The sequence below is a fragment of the Molossus molossus genome, unplaced genomic scaffold (genome assembly GCF_014108415.1).
Source record: "Molossus molossus isolate mMolMol1 unplaced genomic scaffold, mMolMol1.p scaffold_m16_p_20, whole genome shotgun sequence".
Taxonomy (NCBI): Eukaryota; Metazoa; Chordata; class Mammalia; order Chiroptera; family Molossidae; genus Molossus; species Molossus molossus.
This window is the reverse complement of record NW_023425356.1, coordinates 49,771,925-49,799,268: the sequence shown is the minus strand read 5'-3', so window position 1 is coordinate 49,799,268 and position 27,344 is coordinate 49,771,925. Positions and strand designations below refer to the sequence as shown.

General features: G+C 49.0%; 1 protein-coding gene across 4 annotated transcripts in view; it reads left to right on the top strand.

The window, feature by feature from the left end:
- The window catches only part of DNM3 (dynamin 3), a 384,567-nt gene that overhangs the window by 141,017 nt on the left and 216,206 nt on the right, over window positions 1-27,344 (top strand). For 2 of the 4 annotated variants that reach the window (XM_036272291.1, XM_036272292.1), the window contains exons 11-14: window positions 2,750-2,836; window positions 8,190-8,260; window positions 19,560-19,611; window positions 20,467-20,496. In XM_036272291.1, coding sequence (XP_036128184.1) covers window positions 2,750-2,836; window positions 8,190-8,260; window positions 19,560-19,611; window positions 20,467-20,496 — 240 coding nt within the window. The remainder of the gene's footprint in view (window positions 1-2,749; window positions 2,837-8,189; window positions 8,261-19,559; window positions 19,612-20,466; window positions 20,497-27,344) is intronic. The other 2 variants (XM_036272290.1, XM_036272289.1) reach the window with 1 other exon arrangement.

Genomic DNA, 27,344 nt, shown 5'->3' with positions numbered 1-27,344 from the left:
CTAGACTTCCCACGTGCCACTCCTAAAATACAGAACGCTCGATACAGTATTTCCCCATTTACTTATGTGCAATTTCTCCACCTCTTTATACTAGAATTACTTCTCATCTTTGATTCTCTTTGTAAATGCTTCTGTTTTCCCTTAAAAAAAAATTTTTTTTTTTTTATAACAAATGTGTTGTGCCCAGGTAAGGACCTTTTTTCATCTCCTAAATAAATGCAACATTATGTTATATACAACCGAAGGATTATTAGGGATTGGGGGGCAGGTTTTAATTCACAGAAATGGAATAAAATTATTATATGCTTTTAGGAGCAGTAAAATCATTATTGCTGCTCAGTTTGTAGTGAGTGGTTAACATTGGAAGGTTTATAGCTTTTTGATCAAAACAGAGCCCATATCTGCGGGTCAGCCAAGCCAATCAACTCAAGTCATGTGCATAAAAAACGTTTTGTTCTGGTTTTAGTTTATTTTCGCAGTGATGTGTGCTGTGGAACTATGAACAGATGGTTACATAATGACCCAAGTCTTTCCTTAAGGCACTGAACTAGTTCTCTTGAAGGTATGGAAATTTTGCCTGGTCTCCTGCTTGTTCCAAGAGAAACCCGATAACATGGCTCTCATGATCTGATTAATCAATGGTTAATACATTTAATAAGTGTGTAATTTTTGTTTTATTGGAAAGAAATGTCTTTCAAGTGATTTTTCTTTTCCTCTAGGGAAAACGTTGTTCATGCTTCACGTTAAAATTTTATATTGAGGTCCCACCAAAATAATTAAACATTGCCCTAAATAACACTTAAAACATTGGATTTTATTAAAACATGTTTTTATATATATTTTTAGAAATTATGGTGCTGCTTTCTTTCAAAATGTGTACCATTAAAATGTTTCCTGAGAATTCTAGATTTCAGGTTTTGATGCCTAAAGTCATATATATTGTGTTTTTGATCGTCTCTTCCTTATTATTTAAGAGTATCCCATGTAATTTGAATAATAAATTATTTCGATGTAATTTACCGCCTGATAGGTGCCCAGCTTGGTCTAGAAATCTCGTTGTCATAACTTAGGCATGAAAACCCTCTGAGGCCTTCTCAGAGCTGGTTTGGCCCTTTAGTTCTTTGTGTGTTTCTTGCTTTTCTTTAAAAGAAAGAAAAAAAATATATATATAGTTCGCATTACATTTGAAACGTATCGTCAACCTGACAAGGAGACGCAGGGTTCTAGCATCAGGTGCTCTGGCAGAAACCACGCGTACAGTCGGCCTGTAGCAGGGGCCCAGCGAACATCTGGTCAGTGACGGACTGATGGGAAATAAGTTTAGAAATACAACCCGGTCATAGCCAATGGTGAAGTCTTCATTCCTTGATGCTATGTACATCGACTTACCAGCACACTTAAATACTGAACAGGAGAATGAAGGTCTGAAGGTGGTGTCTACTGGATCAGTGTTTTGGTGGCACACGTGGTTAGCATTTTGATGACTTTGTAAACACGCTCTTACAACTGTAGGCTTCTCACTCGGCACCCAGAGCGAAGAGGTTAACAACGGGAATGATGTACGTTGAGGAAACTGATAGCACCTTAAGTAAGAGGCGGAAAAGAGGTGAGGGGATGAATTCGCGGTCAGAGTCAAGTACCTTTTAGAACGAAGTCAAGGGCTGAGCACACGGAGCTAACCAAGTGGGTGGCAGACACTCTAATCAGGAGTCATTAGAGTGTCAGTAGGATGTTCCCCTGTGTACTGTGAAGAACTGGGACTGGAGCATCCCGTTGGAGAGCCAGCAATTCAAAATGACATTTAGACTTGACGTTCTGCCCGACCTGTTTACCCTCCTGGCTTTGCCTGAAGACCATCCTCCCAGCTGTCTGCATTGACTTCCGGCTTCTTCACAACTCGTGTCACGTCTCTGTCCCCAGTGGCTTCCCCACTCACTGCCGTGTCCCCGCTGCCTCCACACACGTTCCTGAGCCTGCCAAGCTCCAGGTCCCGCAGCTGTCCTCACACAACTTCCCTGAGTCCCCTTCTAGGTCAGGGCTCTTCACACATCGTCATCACACCCCATGCTTTTCCTTCCTCACATTGAAAACAACTATCATTCATTCACTCACGTTTGCAAACTAGACTCTGGACAATCACCTGCATAATTTAGATGGGATACGTGGTCGACATGCATTATTTCTGCAGTTTTGCCAAAAAAATAAGTACACACACACTCACCTATTGAGGGAGAATGAAAAATAAATGATCTCTGTGGTGGGTCGACATCAAAGAGGGATAGACCAGACCCTGGGCTCTGGAGTCCGGGGATCTGGGTGAGAATCCTGGACCCACCGATTTTGAGCTGTTTGGTCTTGGGCGAGTTACTTAACCTCTCTGGGCTTTGCTTTCCTCTCTGCAAAATGGGCTTAAATGATAGTATTTATCTTTTCTGATTGCCGTCATTTTTGAATGAGGTATTTCATGAGGCGCTCAGCACTCTGCCCGAGCCCTGGCGAGCAGCGGTCAGTCCCTCCTCTTTTCCTGCTCGTTCCTGCCTGCTTCACCCTCGTCCTTCATGGGGCGCCAGCGCTCGGTGGTGTCGCGTCTGTGCCCCAGGTCCCGTCCCTCACTCCGCGGCCTTTAGAGCAGCCCCTCCCGCTGCCAGGACCGAGATGGCATCTCTGTCCCATCGCACGCGCGTCTCGGCCTCCTTTCTGCGAGGCCTCACGGGTGGGTGTTCACGCTCGGCTCTGTCCTGCCCCACAGCTGGCCACCTTCCCCCGCCTGTGCGAGGAGACCGAGAGGATCGTGGCGAACCACATCCGGGAGCGCGAAGGGAAGACCAAGGACCAGGTGAGGGGGCCGGCGCTGGAGGGCGGGGCCTCGCGGGGAGGGGCGGGGTCCCCAAGGAGGTGCGCTGGTCTCCACCGGTCGGCCCTCCCCAGTGGGAAAAAATAGCAGAGGACACAGCCACCAACGTTTATCTTCACTTCCTTGTGGGTTTCATACATGTGCTGCTCGACTCACATCTTGTGTATGTTAAGAATATAAACACGCGTGAAGACCGGAAGGACGCAGTTGAAGGTGCAGTAAGAGGAGGTGCATTGTTTTTGCTCAGTGTACCCCTAGCATGTACACAGCCCACTTGCAAAACCACTAATCCAGAAACGGAGCACATGTTTTCTTTAAGACTTTTTTTTTTTTTTCCAACTTTTAATGGGCCCGCAGATGGGGGCCAGGATCGTCATAAATTCCTGAAATGTTATGCAAAACGCTCAGTGCTCTGATTTCCTTTGTCCGAGGGCAGCGGGCAAGGCGGTTCTTCAGCTGACCCAGGGGGGCCTTTCAGTGCAAAACTAAAGCTTTTCCGAAGGGCCCCTTCCAGCGTGCCCGGCTCTTTGGTAAAAGTACATGGTCTGCAAGGAGCGACCTTGAAGTCGTCTTCCAATCCCAGCCGGCTGAATCCAAGAGATTCTTTTCCAGCGAAGATAACGCCCTGGGAAAGGAGGAGGCTCCGCGAAGGTGAAGCCTTCGCAAACGCGGGTGGATTTTCTGTAGTCACTTACAAAACCTTATCACGGGGATCCCGGGACACAGCTGCAGGTGTCACGGCAGGGAGGGGACCCTGCACTCGGGCGTGTGTCCTCCACAAAGTCAGTTTGTCCTGGTCAGATCACTTCCGGGGCTGCTTCTCCTGTCCCACAGCAGAGGTCGGTCTGTGCGATCCCCGAAGTCCTCTGGACGCTGGACTCTAAGGTTTTGTGTCTCGCAGGCGAGCTGGAAAGGAGGAGAGAGAGCCGGGGAAGGGGGGAAGGCAGAATGGAAGAGAGAGAGGGAGAGACCGCAGGGGGAGACGCCCGCTGAGCCAAGGGTGCACGCGGGGGTGAGGCGAGAGCGTGGGTGGGGTGAGGGACACAGCGGAGGGCCGGGCTGGAGCCCAGCATCTGCCTGAGCGGAGGATGCACTGCACCCTTTGTATCACTGTGCTTTGAAAGTGAGTGAACCGTTCTTCTTGGTCTTCCCACTTCCACAGGCCTGGAGAGCCGGGCACGGGGCCGGCAGCCTGGTGCCTGGGCAGGGGTAGCCCGAGCCGTGCCGGGCCCGAGGGGCGAATCCTGCCCGCGCCCAGGAGTGCAGCCTGAGGCCTGATGCCCCCTCTCCTGTCAGGGCGGCTGCCTGGCCAAGAAAACGCAATTTCAGCCTCCGCTGTACTTCTGACCTTGAGTAAATAAGGTCACTTTGTACCTTAGGGTCTCTCTTCTAGAAAGTTTCAACGACCACATATCCTACTTAGCTGTTCTGGGAAGGCAATGTGAAGGGCAAAGTAGCATCATTGCTATAGTACATGTTCATAGAGTCATGCTTAGGACTGTGGGCTCCGGGTTCCAAAGGTCTGAGTTCGAATCCCGCTCTCCCGCTTACAGTCTGTGTCAACAAACACGTCAGTCGGCGCCTTCGCACCTCGGTTCCTCATCTCCACGGGGGCTCCAGTGGTAGGCAGCTCGCAGGCATTTCGTGAGGACGAGACGCAGTCACCGGCTGTGGCCGCAGCTGGCTGCTCTTTGCAGGTGCTTCTCCCACAGGGCTGTGCACACGGTGGCAGCCTACCTTCCACGTGCAACTCCGGTGTGCTGGCCACCGACCCCAAGGGGCAGACGAGACGGCAGGTGTCTCCTCCTAGGTGACCGCCCCGGGTGGCTGCGGGAGCTGGGGTTGCAGCTCTAGCACGGCCTGTGTGGCCGAGCGGACACACGCCCGATTTGGGTCCGTTGGCACAGCGCTCACACCTGAGTTCTGCTCTCTGTGCGGCCTCGGGCCACGGGCTGCTTCGGAAGCCGTGGGTCCCGCGACCAGTGTCCTCGGGACTGTTTTGTGGGGACCTTGCAGTATTTTTTCTTTTTTCTTTTTTGTTTTTAATCCTCATCCGAGGACATTTTTCCATTTTTTGCACAGATAGAGCGAGAGGGAGAGAGAGGAAGAGAGAGAGAGAGAAACATCGATGTGAAAGGGACACATTGAGTGGCTGCCACCCGCACGACCAACCAGGGCCGGGGACAAACTGCAACCGAGGTACGTGCCCTTAGCGGGAACCGAACCCGGGTCTCTCCGGACCGCAGGCGGATGCTCTAACCGTTGAGCCAAACCGGCCAGGGCTGCAGTATTTTTTAAAAATATGTTTTTACTGATTTTTTAGAGGGGAAGAGGGAGAGAGAGAGGAACATTGATGTGAGAGAGAAACATCGACAGGCTGCCTCCTGCACACCTCGTCCTGGGGATCCAGCCCGCAGCCCAGGCACGTGCCCTGCTCAAGAATCGAACCGGGATGTCTCAGTCCCTGGGACGATGCTCAATCCACCGAGTCCCACCGGCCAGGCTGTTTTATAAAACAATGGAATTGCTACGAACTTCTGCTCTGGAAGCTTTGTGGGAGGAAAAATTCCTCAGAATTACAAATATGGAAACCCATATTCTGTTCTTCCCTAAAACAAGGGTCTTCTGCGCGTCAGCGGGGGCCCACGATGACCTCAGGTGCCCCCTAGCAGGAGACCCGCCTTGAGGTGGCCGACCTCGCGGGCGATGACTGCTCCTGGGGGCAGCTTTGCTGCCGCTCAGCTCCACATTCAAGGGCCGGGGGCCGGCAAGGCAGAGAAAGGCCGGGAAAGTGACACAACGGGAAAGAAATGGACTCTTTCTCCTCATCCCCATATGTGCCCTGGCTCTCTTCCTAGGATGAGCACAGACGCCCAGTTTCCAGGAATATGAATGAGAACAGACGTGGTGTTTTTTTTCCTACACCGCAGTCCAAGTTCATGTGCGCGAGCTTCCAGAACGTTCCTGACAGCCCTTGGCAGGGTGGAGAGCCTGTCGACATTTCGCTCTTTCTGTGGGTCACAGTGGACTCGCGCTTCAGTGTGACGGTTTATTCGGATCCACTCCTGGCCACGTGGGCCCGGGACTCTAGCGCTGAGTGGACTCTGGCTTTGTGACAGGGAGGATCGAGGCACCACCACACATAATCCAGCGAAAACCACTCTTCCTACCTCTGTAGCTTTCTTCATTGAGAGAAGAAACAGCCCTGGCTGGTTTGGCTCAGCAGTTAGAACAACAGCCCTTGGACTGCAGAGTCTTGGGTTCGATTCCGGTCAAGGGCACGTACCTTGGTTGCAGGTTCGGTCCCTGGCCCTGATCAGGGTTGTGTGGGAGACAACCGATCGATGTGTCTCTCTCACTTTGATGTTTCTCTCTTTCTCTTCCTCTCCCTCCCTCACTCCCTCCCAGTCTTTCTGAAGGTAAATGGAAAAATATCCTCTGGTGAGGATTACAAGAAGAAGAGAAGAAACACAGCTGTGTCTGATGATAGGACTTTTTCATACGGCTGTGATATTACTGGCCTCATAGCCTTGACTTGTGTTTGAGAGTGAGGATGGGGAGGATGGGTTTGGGGTGATCTGTCTATTCATTTTGGAAGGTCCCGTTGGGACTCACAGCAAGATCTGGAGAGAGGATGGATTGAGATTCCCCACCAAAACAGAGCCTCGGAGCCCACAGCATCGGGTGGTGCGTGAGAAACAACGGCCCACGTACTGATTATGTGGGAATAAACTGTGCCCTTGGAAACAAGCTGTGGTCCAGAGCTGGGAGATGGTTGCCACACTCACAGCCCCCAGTATTCATGGGACACCCACTGCGTATCTTGTGTTGGGTCCTGGGGATCAAGTGGTGAACGAGACAGATGTCATCCCTGCCTCCGTGATGCTGACGGTCCTTCAGGGAAGCAGACGCAGCAAACAGAATAGACAAGTGTTCACTACGTTGATGGTAAACACCACAAATAGGCAGGGTAGGGTGCGCGTATGTAAAATAGGGCATATGGGCTAATGAGAGGCATAACATGACCCAACCTCGTGTTGGGTGCGGTTGTGGGGTGAGGATCACAGAAGAAATCTTCCTCGAGGAAGTTCCTGCAGGGGAGCAGCCTGCAGATGGCGCTAACACCTGTCAGCACCAGTGTGGCGGTTCTCTTCAAGGTCACCTTCGGAGGGACCACGTGAGCATTCGTGGTCACGAAGAGTTCATGCGACACAGTCGAAGCGCAGCGCTCCGGAGGTGGCCAGGCAGCGGTTCCTCCACGCTTCCCCCGTCAGCCAGTCCCCGCGCCCTAGGAAGACGGGGTACGGCCAGGAGACAGAGAGGAATCGGGGAGACGCACCCAGTTTTAAAGAACTCCGGAATGGAGCGCTCTTCCCTCGAGGGTCTGCTCACGTCACTCTCTCCTTGTTCCCTCCAAGACCGCTGGTCTCCACTGCAGAATGGTTTTTCCAGGGGGACCTCCCCAGCCCCGGACTCACAGTTTCTTTAAGTATCTGCGATGAGTCCATCTTCATGCTCACTGGGACATGGACCCAGTTCATTCCTTGAGAAGTCTTGGTTGGATTCGCATGCTGGTCTGGGCCTTGGGACATAGCGTGGCGACAGCCAACGGGGCCCAGGAAATCGATCTGTAAAACCTTCCCGTGTCCGCTGGTGGTTAGTGCTATGAAGGAAAATAGGGTCGCCGGCCAGAGGGTAGGAAGAGAGCTGATGCAGACAGTGTGGGCGGGGGACCCTCGGATGAGGTGCTCTTTTAGCAGAGAACTGACGGAAGTCTGGCTTTGATGACGAAGCTCACTGATCTCGAGAAGGCTTTCATTTATTCGTATATTGGCTTTTTGCGTTGGTCAGCGAGATGCTTCTGCTCGCCTAGAGGGGGCGTAATGAGCTGGAAGAGAGAGAAAGCTCGAGAGGATACTGCTGCTGTTTCCTGGCCAATGTGTGGCGTCTGTGGGGGCAGGACACGCGAGCAGCCCTCACTGGCCGCCTTGCCACGTGTCCTTCGTTACACGCGTGTCCTTCTTTTGAACATTGTGCCTCCATTTTAGAGGAAGAGACTAATTCCGGCCCCGTGTTAAGTTGGCCAAGACTGCATGCCTAGCAACTGCAATGCAGTTGTCTTCTTGCGGGAGTCAGACTTTTCATGTCGGTTTTAAATTCCTAAATTTAGAGTAAAAATTATGAGTCTCATAAAAAAGGGATGACTGCACCTTTTCATTCTCATCGGAAGCACCCCTGAAAAGTCCGACGACGGTCATTTTCAGGCAGTGGCTGACGTCCGTGTTTGAGACTCTGTAAGGTGGGTCTCATCCAGGTGTTTCTGTTCGGCTCACAGGTGCTGCTGCTGATCGACATCCAAGTCTCCTACATCAACACCAACCACGAAGATTTCATCGGCTTTGCAAAGTAGGTGAACGACTCGCCGCGCGCGCATTCCGCCCGCGGGCCTGTCTAGCATACGCTGGGAATGTCCCCTACAGCCTCGTTGTTCTGGGTCAAGGTTAACCTTGAGCCGACCGGTTTGGAGGTGTGAGCCTCATGGCCGTGGGGCCACGCGCTCCCGTCACGCCGTTGGCTCCTTGGTTGGTTGGCCAGCACGTGAAGTCACGTGTACACTCACTGTTTTTGGATGACCTCCTGCAGTTTGTACTTGGACTCTCAGAGATGAGCAGTGACGGATGCACACTGAAAATATGTTTAGGGACAATTTCTCACATACATTTGAAATAGCAAGTATGATTCACAGGATACAGGTATTTTAACATCCCACGTTAGAATATAGAGGCCGATCTTTTTTTTTTTTTTTTTTAATCCTTACCCGAGGACATTTTTTTGTTTTTTGTTCAGGTAGAGCGGGAGGGAGAGAGAGGAACAGAGAGAGAGAGAGAAACATCGACGTGAAAGGGACACATCGAGTGGCTGCCACCCGCACGACCGACCAGGGCCGGGGACAAACTGCAACCGAGGTACATGCCCTTAGCGGGAACCGAACCCGGGTCTCTCAGGACCGCAGGCTGACGCTCTAACCGCTGAGCCAAACCGGCCAGGGCGAGGCCTATCTTTTTAAAAAATATTTTTATTGATTTTTTTTTTTTCTTAAGAGAGAGAGGAAGGGAGCGGGAGAAAGAAATAGAAACATTGATATGAGAGAGAACCACCGATCGGCCGCCTCCTGCATGCCCTTTTGGTGCAAAGGTCAACGCTCAATCACTGAGCCACACTGACTGGGAAGGGCCATTTAAAAAAAATTTTAAACTGTCCTTTGTGAACTGAGATATAATTTTGGGGGTTGAACATTCTCTTTTCTATAATACGTATATAGATTTTACTATTTTATCATGCACGTATTTTGTTATATTCTTTAAATAATGTATTGATTTTGAGAGAGAGAGAGAGAGAGAGATCGATTTGTTGTTCCACTCATTTATGCATTCATTGGTTTACTCTCGTATGTGCCCTGACCAGGAATTGAACCCATAACCTTGACATATCAAGACAGCGCTCTGACCAACTGAGCTACCTGGCTAGGGCTTGTTGTGTTCTAATAGTCTGTCACTACACGCACAGATATTACTGTGTAGACATTATGCGTAGTTTTCAGGGCTGGTTATTCACTGTGTGGCATTTTCAGGACCCGGAGCTCACCCCTTTTTCCTGCCCTAGAGTGGAACCAGTTTTTGTTTTCTCTGAAGGAGTTTTGATTCTAAAATTCGGTCCTGGCATGTAAATGGTTCCAACTTCACATATATAAAATATAGTCTCTTTCACATAAAAAAATAAAGGGGCCTGTGTGCCTGAACCATGTGTTCAAGAACAGGGGCACATGAAAAGCCAAACACGACAACGTGTAAAACCAGTTCATTCCAGTCTGACTCAAAAGGCACAGAAGGTAGATCACGCGACCAGAAGCAGGCGCTGGCCCCAGGAACTGATGGGCACGTTTGGGGAGGAAGGGCCGGCGACCCAGCCGCACGCTGGCTCCGGGGGAACTTGGCTGCAGTCGAGCGGCCGGACCAGCCGAGCGCAACTGCTCCTGTCCTGCGGTGGATGGTGTCCCTCCGCTGTTCTCTCTGTGACCTGTGTGTGGCGTTGTCAGAACACAGTGCGCAGTGTGTTCCTCTGGTCAGTTGTCTTTCTGCCACACTGTCCACTCCAACTTCTAGAGAGGCGTTTGCTCCACGACCATTCCACACAGACCTGCTCCCCCTCTTCGGCCCCCACGGCTCCGCCGTGTGCGCGGCTCATTGCCTCCGGCAGATCACCCCTGGGAGGCCCCTAGGCCCTGAGATGCCTCCTCGCCCCAGTCCTGGGAGGGGGATCTGAGAACCTCTGCCTGGTTTCCAGCAGGGTCTGTGACGACCATGGGGCCTGTGGCAAGCTCTAGTCTCGGGGGGAAAAAAAAATACAAGAAAAAAAGAAAGAAGAAATGTCGTCTTTTAGGAGTTTGCCTAATAATTGAAAAATACAGAGAAACACATGTAACATTTTAAGTTGGCACATTCTCCATTTCCCCCCCTTGCTTCCTCGAGGAATGTAAAAGAAAAACAAACCCTTGAGTCGTTGGAAAGACCAGGCTGCCTTGAACGGTGATTTTCACTGATGACAAACGCCGGTCAGAGGTGGATGTAAACCTCACCGCGGTGAACGGAGCACGGCCGGCCGCCCGCCGCGGGCCCAGCCAGGGAGAGCAAGGAGGGCAAGGCAGCATCCGTTTGGGGAAATTCAAGTTGGAACACGTTCTGTAGCCAGCACTCCAAGTTCAGGTTCACCCCGGACTCTGCTTGAAACACTTTTTTCCTTGATGACCCTTTTATTTCTTTGTAAAGGAAAATGATCCGGGGTTGACTGTGCCCAGTAAATTCCAGGTTTTCTGCCCCAGGAGCTGCAGGGCTGTGGCGCTAACTGAGGAGATTTGCAAAGGCGTGTAATTCTGCAAATGTAAACTCAAACGCAGCGCCCGTGGGCACGCAGTCTCTAGCCCAGGCGGCCCTTCCTCCAGCCGGGGTAGTGGGAGCCGTTAGGGTGCTGGGGGAGAAAAAAGGAGCCTTGTTCAGAAGCTTCCGGAGTCCAGCCGCTTTGCACACTTCACGCTGAGGCGCAACTCACACCTGGACTTCCCCCTGCAGCCGTCGGGAGTCGGCGGTTGCCAGACTTTGCCTGATGAGCTTTGGGTGTTGCCAAGTCGCTTGGCCTTTCTGTAGCTCAATTTACTGCTCTATCGAGTGGAATAATAAATAACCCCTGATCGTATACCTTTCAGGATTGTCGGGAGATCAAATTAATGAAGTGCTGTGGAAATGCTTTTGAGGACTGTGGTCTAGTCTGTAAAAGTGAGAAAGTGCCATACGTACACACTCACACTCACACACAGGCACACACAGGCACACACACACACACTCACACACAGGCACACAGGCACACACACACACACACTCACACAGACACACACACTCACACAGACACACACAGATACACAGAGATACATGCTCACACAGACGCACACTCACGCACAGAGAGGAATCTGCTTCCGAGACGCACCATTCCCTCTGTTATGAAGGGGACACTGTTTGGAGTATGTGGCCACGGGGACAGGTGACAGACCCCGTGTCATCTCCCAGCGTGGAGGTTTGCCCACGACTCAGGCAGACGTTCTTCCCATCCGTGTCTGGGTGGCAGTGCGTTTCAGAGCGGCGTGGGAGGATCACGGAGACCAAGAAATGTTCCTTTCATAATTACTCTGAGGGGCTGTGATATTTTTTTGTGTGCTTTAAAACATGTAAAAAGTATGGTTGCAGTTATACACTTTAAAGTTGGCAGGAATGCCGTTTCCATCACGGAAGGAAGTGGAGCCGTACTGGAAGACAAGCATGTAAGTATTTTTAAGTTCCAGAGATAGAAAATTAAGGTCTTGAATCGAGGAAAATCAAAATTTGTTCATGAGGTTTTCAGAGAGTTGTCAAAAGAGGGACCAGCTCCCGCGTTCCTAGAATAGCGATGTGCGTAGTGTTTTACACGTGGATTGTTTTCGACTGGGACGGCTTTTTGTTCTGAAAAAAATCTTTAAAGGAAAACAAAGTGAATTCTCAGAGTAGCGATCGGAGCACCTCGAAACCTCCCGTCTGCTGCGGCCGTTACTCTGCCGTGCCGACAGCGTGGCCCTTCCCCCGCCCCAGCCCGTTGTGCAGCGTGGACCATGGAATACGTGCCATGTGTCACGGGTCCGAGTGAGCGCTGCTGTGGGCTTGCTCCGGAGTTTCCCGATCTCTGACGGCTTCATCTTTCAACTGTAACGTTTCTGAGCCCGAAAATCCCGTCTTCCCGAAGAAAAGGTCAACTTTCCTCAAAACTTCAGGATTTCAATTTGTTAAAAAAATATATGTCTAACCCAACAGTCTATTTTTTTTTTTCTAACGCAATGTCACTACTTTTTGCCGTGGAAGAGAACAAGGGCCACTCGAGTCTTTCGTCCACTCCCCCCTCCCCCCGCCCGCGTGTCCCTGCTCCTTGCAGAGACCAGCGTGCGAGCCCCGCGCCCTGGGGGACTCTCTGAACTCGCGGGCTCTCCCCCGTTGTCCGTGGAGGGCATCTTTCCTCTCTGCCCCGGAGATGCCTGCAGTCGGGCGCTTGCGGGCATCGTGGGCTCCAGAGAGCAACTGGCGGACGACTGTTTCCGTGACACCAGCGTCAGACTGAGGGCTGGTTTTCCGCCTGTGGAGCAGGTCTCAGCACCTGTTTTCTCACGGTGGACATGGCACCGTGGGCGACTCCACACCGTGGGCGGACTCCAGTGCTGGTCTCTGAGCACCATGAACACCCTGTGGGCTGTGACAGCCCCGGTATCTCTTTCCTCGTCCCCTGGAAGGCCCGTTGCCATTTGCCACCAGATTCCAGAGCCATCCTTCCCAGTCTCCGCGTGTGTTCCCGCCGTGTGTACTCAGAGTCTGTTCTAACAGTGTCCAGTCTCTGTTCTCACAGCTGAGCATTTTCTCTCTTGTGGAATCGAAAAATAGGCCTTCGAAGGGGACAAGCTCCTTCTTTGGACTCGTGTGCACAGGCAGGGATTCAGTGCTCGGTGGCTGCTGGGCTTCCCCCGGGTAGACACAGGGCTGAGCAGCTCACGAGGGCTCCCCCCGGGCACCTCCTCCCGGAAGCTGACGCTCCCGTGTTCCAAACCCCGACTGACTGTTCTCTTCCATCCTCAAAACTCATTTTGAACCTCACGCTAAGATTCCTTACAGCGCATCTTAGGAGATGAGTCGTCCTCCTCCATAGGGCCCCCAGGTCTAGGGGGTTGTCCTGCGAAATACTGAGCCCGAGACGTCACTAAGGATCCTGCAGGGGAACTAGCTTCCTCCTCCCTTTGGCTTTAATTCGGTGGGAGGAGCCAGGCCTGCCTGTGATAAGCCGCCCTCTAGGGACCCTGTGTACATGTTTATGATGTTCTTGGGGGCAATAAAAGGACATTCCCAAAGAACTTGACTCCAGGGTGTTGCTGTGCGATGAACTTTTGAGACGATGGAAATATTTTCCATCCAGTACAGTAGCCACAAGCTACATGTGACTGCTGAGTGGCCGACTGTGGCTACTGAAAACCGAGGACGTGAAATGAAGTGTTAATTAATTCAAGTTTTCATCGGACTATCAGACTGCACTGGACAACACGCTTGCAGAATACAGAGACGCTAACGGCTTGGTGGTTGGCTACTGCGGTGACTTCTAGGCAAGCCAAAGGGGTAACTCTGGGCTCAGGAATAAATGGTCAACTCTTTAAATCCTCTTTCACTAACCTACGACGGATGGGCCTTTCCCTCCCTGCCTTGGTTGGTCTGTTGCCATTTGGCTAGTATTTTCTCCATCATGGTTACTGCTGAAGTTTCTCTGAATCCGAAGTCGCCTCCACAAACCGAGCAGAACGGTGGAGGGAGAGCCTGCCCTGTGTGCTGACACGCTGTGGAGCCCGGGTCCCCGAGGGACCCCATGTCCTCGCTTCATTCCAGGCCTCGTGGGGCTGACTTAACGTCCTCGGTCCTCTCTCATTTCCCAGCCCCTGCAGTCTTGTTTCTCCTGCACCACTGTGCTGAGACTGCTTTTGGCCAGGACTAGCGGTTCATCCAGTGGACATTTCTGCGTTCTGCATGTGACCCCATGAGCCACATCCTGTTGGGAGACTGTAGATCCCTTTGCTTTGGTTGCCAATCAAACATACCCTGAGTAGAGCCGGGGACTGAACCTGCAACCCAGGTACGTGCCCTTGACTAGAAACTGAACCTGCAACCCTTCTGTGCACTGGCCGACGTTCTAACAACTGAGCAACCCTGGCCAGGGCAGAGCTGGTTTTAATCAGTGCTTTTCATAGACCCTCTTCTCTTCTCTGTCCTCTGCACAATCGCTGGCTGGTGTGACCCACTGCAGGGGTGTCAGTTACCGACTTGATCTGAGGACTATAAATCTAGGTCTCCGTTCCAGAACTTGCTGGACTGGGCAGCATCTTCAGCCACATTCTGCGCACTTCTACTTGTCTATCTTCGGGAAGCCTCAGCTGATATTCCTAAGTTAAATTCATCATCGGATCTCAAATCTGCACTTCCTCCATTGTCCCCCTCTGTGGGCGGTAACTTCCCGTTGCTCAAACCAGAAACCTGAGTGTCGTTCATTACTCTGTATTCTCCGCTTTGTTTCCCTCCATCTTTACCAAGTCTACTTGATTCTGCCTCTATTGTAGTCTCTGGATTTGTCCAATCCTGTCATTTATAATATCTTTCACAGAGTGACCTGCAGGTCGATGGAGCCCTAAAATTATTCTTGGGTTGCTATAAGTCTCGTCATGTTCTTTATCATTCCTTCTGGGATTCCCTGTTACTGTCAGACCAAAGTTTGACCTCATCAGTATGGTCTTAAAGGCTCTGTTGAAACTGTCTTGTGCTTACCCCTTCTACCAACACTGTGCTAGGTCATGTCAGTGGCGAGGGAGGTAGAGACACCGAGATTCATGCAACGTGCCATCGGCCATGGAGGAACAGACGTTGTCGGAGGGGAGTTAGAGGCCTGTCCGGCGCAGTCCTTTTAATGTAATACAGGTACTGATCAAGATCTTTGAGAACCCATGGGAAGGAGAGGTAACTGGAGTTTTCTAAGAAGGCATAATCCAGAAATAGTCCCTGATTGGACTCTGAAGGCTGGACAAGACTTCAACAGCCAGAAGGAGGGGTCTAGGCTTCTGTCTTCCCTGCTTCAGAGTCAGGGAGGCAATTTCTACATAACACAGCTTTGATCGTGCCATGTGCCAGCTCAGAAATGTTGAATACTTTTTCCTCCTCTACTGGAACAGCCCAGCTCTCCATAATTGGCCCTCACAGTCCTTGAACTGGATGGCTTTTCAGGTCAGTGACAGACCCGAGTCTATGATGGTGTATTTTGCTGTAACTGTTTTACTTTCCACAACTTTCCCACATGCCTCGTTTTTCGACCTCCTGGCCCTGCTGATGTTCCACCATTCTCGTGGAATGCACTCGGTTGTCTTCCTCTATTCAAATGTCACCTTCCTCCAAGTTTTCCGTGAAAGTCTCAGATCACATCAGACGAGAATGATCCCCTTTCGTTTGCCTCTGAACATGCAGCGCCGTCTCCACGCACAGGGTTTGGAAATGGCCACACGCTCCTTGGCTCCCTCTCCTGTGATTCGACTCCTGTATCGTGAACACAAATATGCAAAAAACAAAACAAAAAAACCTGAGCGACGTGGTAACATGCATTTATTCCTCTTTGACTGTCTTCCAATGTGCTCTTATTTTTACAAGAATTTAACCCCTTGTTATATACTTTCAAAACCATTATGTCTCAGAGCATTCCACTGAGAACCTAATTTGGCTTCATGGGTTTCTGTGTTCGGGAAAAGCCTTCCCCTTCCCCGGTGACTCGGTTGCAGTAGGAATGCACACGCTTACAGCAAACACTCGCACACAATGGGAAGCAACGGGGTAATTACAGCTCACCTTTGACCCAGAAGCACTTCGGGGGGGCGGCTCTGTATCACATCCTCACCTATTTAGTCTTGTACAGCTGATTCTCCCTCTGCTACTTGTCCTCTGTGTATGTATCTCACTCCCCACACTAGCTACATTGTGGCCTTCTCCCCACACTAGACACGTTGTGGCCTTCTGATTGCAGCCACCCCCCCTCAGTCCTGTTTGTATCTTCCACAGGGTGCCTTGCAGAGAGCTGGGGCCCTCACCTCGCTGGGGCCCTCCCCGTTTTGACTTAGTTCAGTGCGAACCTCATGCAGAGGTCTGCTTCACACTGTCGCACAGATGACCAGTTCAGGACCTAGGGCCAGGATTGTGGCCAAAGGCTCTCACATTCGTCTGCAAATCCTCACTTGGCTTCCCATGAACACACGTTTCAGTGAGTGTTTTTGAACTGGGCTTTCAGCTCGGGTATCCTGGCATTCATAAGGATGATGATGAAGGATGTTTTCCAACGAGGCAGCCTGTTTTTTATGATGTTACGTGTGGAGTCACTTCAAGTACCTAAATACGTCATTAACAGCATCTTTGGATTGATGGGGCCAGGTGATGCACAAAGAATATTCTTTAGGTGGAAAGTAAAGGTCATTCAGTGTTTGTTCTACACTAACGTTTGTGTTCTTACACGTGGCAGACCCTACGTGTGCACTAGTTAGTACACAGAGACCCTACGTGTGCACTAGTTAGTACACAGAGACCCTACGTGTGCACTAGTTAGTACACAGAGACCCTACGTGTGCACTAGTTAGTACACAGAGACTCTCCAGCAGAAGTGCCTCTGCCTGGTGTGGCTCACGCTCCTGAGGGAATGCGTCTCAAAGCATCTCGGGCCTAAAAGGAGCCAAAGAAGCAGCTCGGCAGGTGTCTGACCTCTTGTCTCTGTCTCTTCGTTTAACACACACACGCACACACAGGTACACATGCACACACACGCACAGGTGAGAAGCTGAGATGCACTTAGGTCGACTCTGCCTCAGGTCGCACAGGAGTCCTCGAGAATCTCTGTGCCTTTTCCTGTGCCTTCAGCTCCCTTTCTCTTACGTGATTTTAGGGAACCTGTGAATTCAAGGGTCCCCAATGGTTTGGGTCTGTCATCCTTTGAAGTTATCACCACGAGTCAGTGATTTATTTTAAAACATTTTTCCTTAAGGATAACAAACAAACACTCCTAAACACGATGATGGTACTTGGAAGAGGTGACCGTCCCCAGGAAGAAGGCGTGACCACATCATGGTCGTGGCTTCCCATTTCTTCCCGGAGGAGCGGTGAGACAGAACAGGGGAAGGTGCTGGGCCCCCCACAGCGGGGCGTGGACACGCTCCGTGCCCGGGGCCTGGTGGGCAGCCGGAGGGCAGTGTGGGGGCATCACACTCCCCACCCCAGACAGACACACGCTCGACCTCGTTCACAGCCTTACCACGAGCCCCAATAATGTAGATTCGGGTTGTTTAGAGAAACAGAGAGAGAAGGTCTTCATAGGGACTGAGGGACATAGGCATTTAACTAAAAACTCAAAAAGTAACAAAAAAAAATGAGGAAAGAAGATAGCTCAAAGTCTAACACGAACACATTGAAAGGCAAAAACACACACAACATACCCTGAGCATCAAATACCCTGCGGCCTCTCACCGCGCCCCCTGGCCAGCCTCGTGTGAGCACAGGACACGGGCTTCACGTCCGAGCGGAGGGAGGTGGCTCAGGGGCGTCATGGGAACTTAGGAAAGTTGGCTTTGGAGCGACCGTTCTGGGTGTGGTGCTGACCTCTGACGCGCTGCTGAGCTGTAATATCCCATCACTTCAAGCCTTTCGCTCACGACGTGACCCTTTTCCTCTATTTTAAGCTATTTCATCGATCTCCAAAGAGGCTTTGATAAACTAGGAAACCGCCAGTTGGAGGGCTCAGTGCTGCTGGGCTCCCCAGAATAACCAAACTGAGTTGCATTTTCTTCTATCGATAGATGTTTACTCAGGGAGTCACCGAAAGAAAGCCTTCGCTCGTTTGAGAGTCACACAGGGCTCTGGGGTCATCGCCGGCTCGTCTCTGGCTCTTAACCCCCGTGCGTCATGTTGTGATGGTGTCGACCTCCCTGGGCTTTTTATTCGACAGATGCTTGTTGCACTACCATGTGTGCCGGCCAGTCAGAGGATTCTAGGCACTGGGGACAGAGCAGTGGTCGAAGAGACAAAACCCCTGCTCACAGAAGCTCATATTCTAATGGAGGGGGACAGACAATAAACACACACAACTCAGTCACCTATATAGGATGTTAGAAGGTGAAAAATGCCGTAGAGAAAACAGTGTAAAGGCGACGACAGTCCTGGAGAAGGGAGGGATGCGATTTTGAACACAGCGGTCACAGTAGGTCTCGCTGAAAAGATAAACTTGAATAAAAACTTGAAGGAGATGATGTCGAGAGCTATGCTCATATCTGGTGAAGTGTGTTCTAGGCAGAGGGAGCCACCAGCATAAAGGCTTTGAGGTGGGAGTGTGCTGGGTGGGTTCAAAAAGAAAAAGGAGAAAGGAGACCCGTGTGGCTGGGCCTCTCCAGTGAATGAGGTGCAGAGTGGGAGGAGGTGAGTCGAAGAAGCAGAGGTGGGGAGGGTTGAGCAGGGCCTGGTGGACTATTGGAGGACGTTGACTTCGACCTTGGGGCGTGGTGTTGCATGGCAGTAGAGAGTTTTGAGCAGAACCGTGACAGGATCCCCTTTTTCAAAGGACCACTCTGGTTTCTGTGTTGGGAGCAGATGTTAGGGGGACAGGTGTGGAAGCAGAGAACAGAGAGTGAGTGAGTGATGGCCAGAGTGAAGGCAGAAATCACAGAGGCATGGACCAAGGTGGTAGCAGTGGAAAGATGCTGAGTTTTAAACATATTTTAAGGAGTAGCATCAAGAGCATTTGCTGATGGTCAGGTATGGAGTGCGAGAGAAAGCGGAATCAAGGATTTGGGCGTAAGCATATGGACATACAAAGTTAAGAAGGGGAACACTGTGGGAGGAGTTCAGTTGTAGCATATTAAGTTTGAGATGCCTATTAGACATCAAGTGGAGATGTTGAGTCGTCAGAAACATCCATGGGTCTAGAGTTGGGGAGATAGGTCTAAGCTGGCATTGCCCTGTGGCAGTTGTCAGAACATAGTGGAGTTCATAGCAATGGGATTGGACAAAGAGTTTGGGATCTGGAGGCAAACTAATTGGTGCCCCATTTTTAAGCTGAGTAATTTTGGGACATTCATTGAGCTACTCTGTGATCCAGTCTCTCCATCTGTAAAACAAAAAGAATAGTAGTAGCTGCTTCACAGGGTTCAAATGAATCGAAATCACGAATCTCTGTGAAGCACTCAGAACAATGCACATACGTCGTAACTGTTAACTGTTCACTTTCAGCACCACTCTTCTGCACACCTGCAGGACGCCCCGGAGACTCGCATTGTTATTGATGAGGCGACGCAGCTTCGCTTCCTTTGGTGGTGTTGGGTTTTTGGTTTATGACTGTTAATTGGGATGAAGAGTTCCACTGAGTTGGTTTTGCTTCCAGAATTAAACGGACCTGGATTTTTGATATTAGCTCTGCCTCTGTTGTTGGTTGATACCGTTCTAAAGCCTGTGTCTATTTTAGTGTCTGTTACTTGTTCAGAAGACAGTCTTGCAAGTTCTTCATTGCTGCTCTCCTTTGCTTTTCTCAGTGCGCAGCAGAGGAGCAGTCAAGTTCACAAGAAAAACACAATTGGAAATCAGGTAGGAATTGCTTCAAAGAACCAGTGCATGCGAGTATGAAAGACTTTGAACTAGATCGCTTGATTGACTATTTTTTTTAATGCAAATTAATCACGCGCACATTTTCTTGGAAACGCAGCTTTTGGCTTTGTTTTGTTTTGGCTGTAAAAATTTTTTTGAGCGAATTGTATTTCTTTTTTAAATTTTGCTATATTATGCAGTTAACCCTATTGATTTATTTTGAATAACTTTTCTGCTATTTGCTCTGCTTTTCAAATTTGACCCCTTGTGTCCTACTTTGCTTGCTTACATTACCAGTAAATTTGGTTTAACATCAAATCTGTGAGTCAGTTCAAGGTTAAAGTATGGTGAGTAGTTGCATGAGCTTTGGGGTGCTGCTGACTAGTTCACACATTTGCACAGCTTGGTAACAGTGAAGGGACAGCTCATAGAGAAGGCGGTTGTTGCATTTCATCGCTGCCACACCAAATTCCTGTTGATTACTAAAGACGTTAACTCCTCAGAAGATCTGCTCTCCTGAGCTTTTGCGTTTTGGGCTGACCCTCTGTCTCTGACTAATAGCGCTCTACAGAGATTGCATTAACCCCGACACCGTTTGCTGTTTCTTTTATGTTTTATGTGATAATGAATATTTGCATTGTTATTTCTTTTCAAGTCAAAACAATGATGACTTTATAGTAGCTTTTTTTGTTTTTAATTCAGAGGTACAATTATTGACCAAATTGAAACCAAACCTCTGCTCTAGGTTTTTTTTTTTTTTTTTTTTCATTGTTTTGAAAGGAGAAGAGGTAATAACAGACTTTATTTGAAAAACTTTTTTTCTGAACTAAAGCATGTAATTCTTTGCTATTTCAGGGAACCAACCTTCCGCCTTCAAGGCAAATTGTACGAGCTAAGTTCTGTAAGCTTCAGTGCCGCTTTTCCATTTGGCTTCCCATGGGCACGTTCGTCTTTAACTGATTAACCCAACTAGCGCTTGCTACTAATTTTTTTTTTTAAACTTAGATTGTCTTGTCCATAACACCCTGTCACTGAAATAAAAATCCTCTTAAGAGGGTTCATCCCTTCACTGCTAATAGCTTGCTGTGATCGAAAGGTATGAACTAGTAAACTCTAAAATGCTGTAGGAATAAACCCTTAACATGGTGGGTGCTTTGGTATTTCTCTAATTTTCATGGGCCTTAAAATAATTAAAATCATTAATAATCTCCACCTCTGTCCTTTTGAGCTATGTGGGAATATGGTGTTAGCCTTTGTATGATGCTATTTCTAATGAATGTCGGTGACGCTCCTGAAAGGTGGGTGGATATCACTCAGCTAGTCTGTTTATTGTTAAGCCTTCCCGATTCCAGTGATTTGTATTTGCTTTTTTAAATAATAAGACAAAAACAAATTTGCAATGATGGCAATTTTATATTGCTTTACAGTTGAATCTTTTAAAACCAGACACTCTATCTTAATTTTATGGACGTGTAAAGATACCATCAAATTGCTAACGTAGTCATGTCCTTGGTAAAATGATTCCACTCTCATTTCCGCTGTGGATGAAGCAGCCTGAAAGTCTTCCTTCCAACTATGCACAAGTTGAGCTTGGAACATGGGCCGGTTATTTGCCCGTGTTGTTTTGGAAGAAGCAGACTTGGGAGCTAGACGTGCCTCCATTCAAATTGTGATCTGTCAGTAGCCACATGGCCTTGGACACATGGAGCCCGAGTTTGCATGGAGTCCACAGGGTGATTGGGGGGATTGGATATAATAGACACAGTGCAGTTTGCAGCTGGTACTGGGTTTGTGTCCTGTCAAGAGCAGACACCTTGCTCCCTCCCAGCAGGTAGGTTCTGCTCCTTGCAACTTTTGGGAGAAGACACGTAAAGTATAAGAAAATAATGAAAAGTTATCAAATGAAAGCAATGAAACACTTTGGAACATTGGAAGCCGTGACAAATTATTCCAAGGCTGCAGTGTGCGGATTAAGGCTGGGTGTGATGTGCAAGGGTTTGCCTATGAAACTTTCCTCGGGGCCTGAAGCATCTCCAGCCCATGGAGGTACACGCTCACTGCAAGGGCAATAGTACGGCGCATGGACGCTCCAAATCTGATGCGAAGGGAAACTCCGACAGTGTTTGATGATATTACTTCCAAATGCTCAAGTCGTGCTGATGTGTTTTCGTGACTTGACTTTTGCCGAGTATTTCAAAGCCCATGCATTACGAAAGTTTTATAGCCCCAAAGATAATAGAACTGCGTGAGTGTTAGCATAGGATATAGACGCTTTTCTAAACCCCTTGGGCCCAGTTGTGCCTTGAAGGTCAGAATTTTTTGGAGTTTAGAAAAAACAATGTGTTGCACATATCATCTATGACCCGATATTTCTGTGGGGTCAGAGGCAGCCCCCTGTACTCAAACGTTATTTTTCTGTAGTGAAGCAAATGAATAGTCACACCAGATAGATTAAGATATAAATGCTTTCATGCCAAGTCAGGTTTTGCTGTCAAATTGGTTAAAAAAACACACCCCAAAACCTTTTAATTTGCAAGTAATGGATTATGAACCTGAATATCTTATTTTCCGAAATCAAATCCAGTAATTAGGTGCAATACAACATAGTTTAAGGAATCCTTTACTGTTTACCTTGTTAGCAGAAATGAACCATAATGACTTGAAACCGTTTTCCTGAGTATCTGAGGCTGATTTGGGTTTGTATTAAAACAGTTTTGCCAGTCAGGAGGCTCAAAGCCAGGGGGCCAGGGGCCCAGCCTGCTGACTGATACCAGATTTTCTGGTTGGTGAGCTGAAAATCCAGCAGGATCCTAGCAAGTGGTTCATCCACTGTGACAGCCTGTAAGGCTCCTGGTTGTCAGAGATTGCAGGATCTGGGCTGAAATATGCTAGAGGGATTTAAGGAAAGCAAAACTCCTCTTTGAAGTCTAAATTCCATGTGCCTTTATCTGCCTGGAAATTTGCTTAGAAGTTTTACAAGTTGATGTCAGCAAATGTCCAAAAATATGTGTGCGCACCATGAGCTTCAAGTTGGACTGACCAAAAGTGTAAATTTAATTTGGTTTAAACTTTGTACATCCCTTCGCTCCTCAAACATGTATTCAAAACCTGAGTGCCCAAAACTGTGGTGGGAGTTTAAGTGAGTGATGAATAACTCACAGGCCCTGCCTCCAGGGAGCTCGTGGCCCAGTGGAGACGGTGGTAAGTAAGTGAACTGCAGACTCCACCAAGGCTGGTCTCCTCTGGCCTCCAGGTCCCACTGCAACATCACGTCTGCAAGAGGCTGGCTCTGACCGTCGGTCTCAAGTCACCCTCCCCGCCCCCAGTGTCCTGCTATTATCTCATGTGCTATTTTTCAAATTCACTAGGAGCTAAGCTCCATTAAAGATATATTTTATGATGTTGAAAGCAATGGAACCTCATTGTAAGGTTTTAGCCATGATCCTGTTAACGTTTTAGAAAGCTCATTCTGCCCATAGTGTGGAGCAAGGTCTGAAGGCAGGACCAGGTTAGAAGAAGACCAATCAGGAGGCCGTTGCTGACAAAGAGTATGGTGACCTGGGCCGGGCTGTGTGTATTGAAGTTAAGAAGAAGCTGACGAGTTTGGGAGAATGAAGTAGGAAGAGTCCACAGGATGCGTGATGAGCAGAGGGTGGGGGAGACGTGGGGCGCAGTGCTGTTCAGATATCTGGTTTAGGTGAGTGAAGTGGTGGTGCTCTCCATGGAGAAAGGAACACAGCGAAAGACCCAGACTTGGACTCCGAAGGGTATTTGTTGAGTATGAGTCACTATGGGAGATGGGAGTAAAAATGTCTAGTGGAAAGTTGTATAAAAGTGTCGAGAGTTCAGAAGAGACAGAACCTATCCTCCAAAGGTAATAAGGAGCCATTGAAGGATTTCCAGTAGAGAAGGGATGCCATCTGATTTATATGCTAGAAAGATCTGTGTGTCAGCCGTATGGAATGGTTTGGAGGAGTAAGACCAGAAACATGGAAATTGGTGAAGAGATTTTTGAAGTGATTCGGGTAAGAAAATGCAGATGTCAATAGCCGGAGGTATGTGGAAGGAAGAGAATTAATTTTGGGATGTTAAAGCATCCCCCCAGGCTATGGCTAAGGGATCCACTGTTGGGAGTGCAGATGACGGAGGAGCAGATTTCAGGGGCGATGGGAGAAGAAGGTGCTGATTTCAGTTTGGGACCTATTTTTTGTGCCTACTGGTGACATCAGTAGGTTCTGAAGTTCAAGACTTGTCTAGACTGGAGATGGAAGTTTTAGTTGTCACGAGGGTCGATGAGATCACCTCCAGAGGTTGAGCGCGCAGAAGGAAGTATGGGATTTAAAGGATGATGGAGAAGGAAGAGTTCGGAAGAATGAGGAACTGAACGTGAGTCCAGGAAGTGACGAGAGAGGTCAGAAAACGTGGAGAGTAGTAGAACCGAAGCCAAGGGAAGAGAACATTTCAAAGGGGGAAAGGTCCCTAACACCAATAGTGTTAGGTGTTACCAAGAGCTGAAGACACATTGGGGAAGTTGTCCGATAGTTGGGCTGGTGAAAGGCCCCATGCAGGGCTGCCGACTGAGGTGTTATCAGTCCTCTTGGGCTTACGAATTGCTCTTCTGCTCTACAGCTGGAAGGTAGCATGAAGCACAGAAAACAGACCAAGACATTGATATCCCGAGCTGAGGTCTTTGTAGGGAGGAAGCATGTAAGGCCAAGGGAGTAGATGAGTTAAAGTTTTGAAGGGAGACAGATTGAAATAAAAGACTGTGCAATCTAATATGAATGGTTTTGATTGATGTATTAGTCAGGACAAGCCCACCAGGTAACAAACAATCCCAGAATTTCAGTAGCTTGCTGTAACATCAGTTCATTGAACCTGCTGTCACAGTCCAACGAGGTCATCGAGACGGGGACAGCCCTGCTTCACATGGTCAGTCACGGTCTTTAGAATCCTCTTCATTGTTCCGGCAGATGGGAAAGAGAAAGAAGCATGAGTGAGGGAGATGTTCAAGAACCAGCCCTGCAGTGACGCATCCTTTTTATTTCCATCCCACTGATCTTCACTCAGTCATCCGGCCCCACCTGCTGAAGGGAAGCAGGAACATAATCTGAGCTTGGGTCCAGGGACAAGAAAATACAAAAGATGAGGTTGACTGGGAATGGAAAGGGAGTGGGCAAGTCAGGGCACTGGCGTTTTCCAGAAATTAGAGAGGTATGTACCAGGATTAAGGCAAAGGAGGTGCTAGGGCAGGAGGTTGAAGCCAATGAGCGGGGCCGTTGTATCTCGAGGTTTAAGAGGCAAGGGACTGACACCTGAGCATCAGAGATGTTATTGGAACAAGCAGGGCAGACGCTGGAGTGGGGGAAACCGTAGCTACAGACATTCCTGGAACATTGTCTGTCTTTAGAAGGTGTGGGCAGCTGAAGAGGAACAGGGATGAAGTTTCCTGGGTTTGAATATGTTAAGGGCCGGGATGTACTGAGGCCGGGGGCAGCGCTGGTGCGTGTGCATGGCTGATAACCCACTTCTTTAGCTATGAGAAGCAAGGGGGGGGGGGGCACAGCTGACGTGCTCCTTGGCCCGGACTGCGTCCAACTGCGTTGTACTCCTGGGAAGCCTTGCTCCTTTGTCAGGGAGCAGAGCAGGTGCCCTCCTGGGCGTCCGGGTGCCTCCGAGTCCCAGGCCTGTTGTCTGCTTTAATTCCCACCACCGTGCCTTCTGTTCTCTTGCAGTACATTGGAGTGTGAGATCCCCCCAACCTATCATCTCCAGACAACCTTCTTGAGTTGTAGGCTGCAAGCAAAGATCTTTGTGTGTATGTGTGTGTGTGTGTGTGTAATCAAAACAGGGTTTGTTTCCTCCCTACTTTCTGAAAGCTAGTGTTAGTAGATACTAGTCTCTTTTTTTTTAGGACTGCCTACAAGTTTAAGAAATCATCAACACACCCCAACCCCCCCGAAATTTTCCTACCAAACCCACTTACCTCCATAGGTTTTACTACTGTTATCGTTTCAGAGTATGCATACATGCACACCCAAATGTAGGTACACACGTGCACATAGACGCATGGTTTTTGATTTAAAAGCAGTGTGAGTGGTCATATATTGTATGTATTTTACACAATAGCTAGAAGCTCCACAAAGGCAAAGAATCCCATCTCTCTTCCTCGACGGTGTATCTGTAACATCGAGAACCTGGTGAATAGTAGGTGCTCAGTAAGTGTATCTGAAGTTGAACTTACTTTATCCATTTAATGATGTGTCCTGGAGATTGTTCCGCACCGAAGACAACAAAACTCCTTTTGCTGGTCCATGGTATCATTGCATACGCCACAGCACGGAGGTGCCATGGTTCTCTAACCATCCCCCTCAGGGGTTTGTGTAAGTCCTGGTGTTTCCGAAACAGCTGAACCAGTCACGGACCCAGCGATGTACGTGAGTGTCTGAGCCCCAGTACTGAATGTCACTGAGATGAGCATGGCCTTACATTCTGAACACATTATGTGCTATAGTGACAGATTGACTCACCATCCTGGCTTTTCTAGTAGGAGCCCCATTCGGTCACTGCAGGGTGACTCTTTTTGCCATTGAATTAGCTTTCCTCTTATTTAACGTAAAATTAGTGAATTTTGCTTATGATATAAAGTTATTCTTTATAAAAATACATAAATATATTTATAAATGAATGAATGAAGAATAAAATGAATGACTCTGCAATGCTATTAAAATTTCTACTGACAGAGAAGTGTCCCAGACCTTGAGGGAAAAGACTACTGTATGTCTTGTTCCTGATTATCTCCATTTGCTTGATCAAGCAGGAGACTGGGCTGTTTGTTGAGAGCCGGGGGTGGGGGTGGGGCCTCAGCAGAGGGTGGGACTCAGTGTAGTTGCCCAGTGGAATGTGAAGAGGAAACCAAGCGCTTTCAGCTGTTGGCCGGTTGGGTCTCACCACCAGTTCACATGCCGAGACTCCCGTGTAGAGAAGCTAATTTATTTTCTCTACTAAGAGACCGCAGTCCATTCAGTTCAGCCAATTAAGACATTAGCAGAGGACGAGTGACGAAGTCTCATTGCCTGCAAAGGTGCTCTAGGACCTCTTGTTAGGGACGCTCTCTGGGTCTTATACCGGAGGTCCTTTTGAAAGGATGCCACTGGTCCACTCTCTCAGCGACAAGAGAAGTAAACAGAAGCCAGGAAATCCCCGTACACGTTTCCAGAAGAGCTTGTTTGTTTTGTCCATTCCTTTCCGTACTGAAATCAATTCCACCCAACATATAAATATGTCCCCGATTCGCCATGACCAAGGCAAATGAGAGTTTCCATCCCTAAAGCATGAATTTCTTCACACTCTGCGCAGTAACATCACAGAACTTTTCCTGAGTCAGGATTTTCAGTCCAGGGTCCTAGAATGTGCAGACACCTCCGCACTCTCGTGCTGTGTCATCGAGAGTGTCCTGAAGTGCATGTTCAGGGCAAAGGAAGCTCCCGCTGACTGTGGCCGTTAGGTGGGGGCCGGGGGCCGGGCAGTCAGCCTCCGTGGGCTCTGTTCTTGGCGGCATGTGGGGCTCACTGGTTTCTCTTGAGTCTCATTGTCAAGGGCCCTGAATGTCAGAGCATATAATCTTGGCGTTGGTGTAAATTGCTGGGCCATTTTATCATAATTTTTAAAAATTATGTTTTGTAATGAGATACTCCCATTTGAGAACAGCCCCCCCCCCCAAAAAAAAACAG